This window comes from Coptis chinensis, chromosome 7 (assembly GCF_015680905.1).
Source record: "Coptis chinensis isolate HL-2020 chromosome 7, ASM1568090v1, whole genome shotgun sequence".
Lineage (NCBI taxonomy): Eukaryota > Viridiplantae > Streptophyta > Magnoliopsida > Ranunculales > Ranunculaceae > Coptis > Coptis chinensis.
The window spans coordinates 26,643,782-26,647,621 of record NC_141462.1 but is presented as its reverse complement, the minus strand read 5'-3'; the positions used below and the strand labels follow the sequence as shown (position 1 = coordinate 26,647,621).

At 42.1% G+C, this 3,840-nt stretch overlaps 1 protein-coding gene across 1 annotated transcript; it reads right to left on the bottom strand.

Annotated features, from left to right (window-relative positions):
* Window positions 1–1,455: 1,455 nt before the first annotated feature.
* LOC147486860 (uncharacterized) lies at window positions 1,456–1,977 on the bottom strand. Its single transcript, XM_086573875.1, has one exon. It carries the CDS (start codon window positions 1,975–1,977, stop codon window positions 1,456–1,458), a length of 522 nt encoding a protein of 173 aa, XP_086430001.1.
* Between the last annotated feature and the right edge of the window lie 1,863 nt (window positions 1,978–3,840).

The window sequence follows — 3,840 nt, the reverse complement described above, 5'->3', positions numbered from 1 at the left end:
ATTTCACCATCAATCAGTTTTGCTAGCACAGGTGGTGTCGACAAGTAGTCTTTGAGAGTAGAGAACGCTTGGTGGCATTGCTTGTTCCATCATAACTGTTCACCCTTCTTGAGAATTTGTAGAAAAGGTCGGCATTTGTCTAATACTCTCGATATGAATCAGTTTAGAGCTGCCACCATTCCTGATAGTTTTTGTATCTGCTTCTTTGTTTTTGGGTCGGGCATGTCAAAGAATGCTCGAATCTGATCTGGGTTTTCTTCTATCCCATGTTGTGAGACCTGATACCCTAAACATTTCCCAGAGGATGCTCCAAAGAAGCATTTCTCAAGGTTAAGTTTCATCTGAGTTCGCCGAAGTCTGGAGAACGCTTGTGTTAAATGATCTAAGTGATCTCCAACTTTCTTACTTTTGACGACCATGTCGTCTATGTAGACTTCCATGGTGTCACCTAGCATGTCTTGGAACATATCGGTGATGAGTCATTGGTAGGTCGCTCCAGCATTCTTGAGGCCGAACGGGAGGACGTTGTAACAGTAAATTTCTTGCTTTGTTACGAATGAGGTTTTATCTTGGTCTTCTTTTTCCAGTGGGATTTGGTTGTAGCCACTGTATGCATCCATGAATGACAAGAGCTCGTGTCCACAAGTTTGGTCCACAAGTCGGTCGATTCTTGGTAAGGGGAAGCTATCCTTAGGAGTTTCTAGATTTAGGTTGGTACAGTCCATGCAAAGGCGCATGCAAAGGCGAACTGTGCCATTCTTTTTTGGGACTGCTAATATGTTAGCAACCTATTCACTGTAATCAACCTTCCTAATGAAGCCAACTTTTTTGAGATTTTTGACTTCTTCATTGATTGATTTTTGGAATCTAAGGAATAACTTTTGAAGTCGTTGGCGAACTGGTTTAGCATTTAGGTTAACATTTATTTTATAGCATGCAATATTGGGATCAATTCCAAGCACATTGATGTACGACCAAGCAAAAACATCTTTATTTAATGATAAAAAGTTTACAAGATGTGCCTTGAGAGTAGGATCAAGGTTAGGTCCTACATGAACCAACTTAGGGTCATCCTCAGTTCCTAGGTTGACCTTTTCCTTCAGCTCGGTCTGAGTATCCACCTCAGTGGGTTGAGCAACCTCTAGGGTCTTGGTTTCTTGCGGTGTCTCCTTGACCTGAAGGGGTGGGGCGACCTCTGGGGTCTGGGCTTCTGGAGGGACGTTTTTTACCGAGCCCCCAGTGTTCTCCTTTGTCACTTCACTTCAGGGGGTCTTGGTTAGGGTCTTGACCTCAGAGATGAAGTCTTCTGCCAGCTTGGTTTTGACTATCTCTCCCTTGTTGTTGAGAGAAGCCCCAGCAGGCTTGTTAACTGAGAGGATCAGGTTTTAAATTGTGAGCATCGAGCTGGTTGCTTCTGAGCTCCATCATGCCTCTGGGGCCAGGGAATCGTAAAACCTAATGGAGTGTTAATGGCACTGCTTGCATCTTGTAGATCCAACGATGACCTAAAATAGCAGTATAGGATGAGTTGACATCCAGAACGTTGAAGCGCGTGTTAATGTTGACTTTATCTTCGCATGACCCAACTGAGATAGATAGAATTATGTCTCCAATTAGGTCAGCTCGAGATCCATTGAAGCCATAGAGGGGGGCTATTGGATCAATCTTAACCGACCTAGGCAAGTTCATCTCCTTGAGAGTTTGATAGAACAGAATGTCACACAAATTGCGTGGGTCGATCATGACACGCTTGACTGTCAAGTCGCTGATTTTGACGTAGACGACTAAAACCTCATTGTGGGGGAGGCAAACCTTGTTAAGGTCGGCCTCAGTGAAGGTTATGTCTCCTGAGCTGTGGCCAGCTTGTCTTGGAATGGTGGCTGCTTGGGAGGAAAACTCGTATACTTCTTGGAGAGCGCCAACTCTTCTCCTCTTCTCCCTGGAGGACGTGACAGAATCATCCTGGAAAGTGATCATGTTGATCGTTCTGTTATTATCTCTGCCAGATGAGTGCTAACGACGCTCATGATGAGATCGCTCATTTGAGCATCCTCGAGCATAAGAGCGTTCCCTATTAGTGTTGCATTGTGGAGTTCAGCTTAGCTCTCTGCAAGCCATGAGCTTGTGGTGCAGGTTGTCATCAACAATATCAGTATAATGTTTGATATGCCCTGCCTCGATGAGGTCTTGAAGGTAGTGCTTGAGCCTGCGGTATTCGTTGGTCTCATGGCACTTTGTTTTATGGAAACCACAGTACGGCTTTCCTGGCGTGTCTTCTGGCCATTTTACCTCAGGTCGGTAATAGGTCGTTGTTTTTATTTTCTCCAGTATGTAGCCTGTCCTTGTGGTCTAGGTCACTTTTTTGAAGATGGGGTAGCGTCTGAGATTGCTGCGACTTCCCCTTGTTCGCCTTCGTGGGCTAAAGCTTTATATAGCTTTATATACTTGTACACGCGAGTGTACAGTTCTTCCAACTTTTCAGGACGCTCCTTCATGAGTGACTTATATAGCCAGGTGTTTTTCTAGATCGCCTTAGTGAATACCAAGGTTGCGAAGGACTCTTTGAGGTCGCTATCCATAGACAGCAACTCGGTCTTGAATCGTCCTAAGAAGGAGCGGATTGAATCATATTTCTTCTGAGACAGCATGAAGAGTGAGTCGACGTTAGGTTTTTTACGTTTGTTATGGACATAATGATTAGCGAACTGATCGGTTAGCTTCTTGAAGCTATCGATAGAGTTCGGTTCCAGTGAGTAGAACCAGTCGAGAGCTCCTTCTTTCAAGTTTGCAGGGAACAAACAACATTGCAAGTAGTTGAACTCTTGTACATTATAGAGTGCGAGGCTATGGATGTAGCAAGCTACGTGCTGACCGGGACACGTACTGCCATCATACATCGCAAAGCGCAGTGAAGAAGAAGATTTGATAGTGGTGAGAAAGGTTATGTTGTTCATCTTAGATTCTTATGGTGGGAGGAATGGGGTTGATGGATTGAAACAACTCTATCTACTATTTTCTAATCTTTCTTCTTGTTCTTAAGTTCAAATGGGTGAAACACTAGTTGTTATCTAGAGTAGTTTGAACTCTTAAACACATTTTAATGGAGAAACTTGTATGAAAGATGTAATGAAAACTTGTATTGAAATGATTAAGAACTTGGTCTACACTAAAGCTTGAGAACATGAAAATGGAAAATAAGGAAATAACAATTTAATTTAAAACATTTAATCTACTCCTAATAACCAAAGATTAGATCTAGAGTAAAGTTCTTTCTCTACAACTTTGGTTTATATAGGACACCATTTACAATTATACCCTTCCTTCTAGAAACAATATTTTGGGCTTTTGACCTAAGCCCATACAATAGAAGTCTTGAATTTAGCTTTAGGTCTCTGGGTCAGTAGCTTTCAGTCTTGAGTCCTTGAGTCTTTGACTTTGACAGTTGACTTGACTTTGGACTTTGACTTTTTGGCATTGTTGCTCCTAAGCAGAATCTTCCCAAGCAGCGTAAATAGCCATCATTTTTGTGCTAAAATGCACGTATTAGGAATATGCATCCTGAATGGCTTGTATTCTGCAAATGGTAACAAGAGCTATAAGTTGTCTGCTTATTAAGCATAAGAAATGCATATTTGAAGCATTGTAAAGGTAATAAAATGCATATTTGGGGACTAATCAACTACCCCCAAACAATATTTTGCTTGTCCTCAAGCAAAAGATGAGAGAGAAAAAACTAAGTTCACAATTGTGTGATTTATTATACTAGTCTCGTTTCGCAAAATGCGATTGCATTGACCATATGCAACAAAGCCTTAAACCACTAGGATTTTCCTAGTGGAC

Excerpts from the sequence above, each read along its gene's own strand:
- LOC147486860 (XM_086573875.1), bottom strand. The coding sequence starts at position 1,977 with ATGATCACTTTCCAGGATGATTCTGTCACGTCCTCCAGGGAGAAGAGG.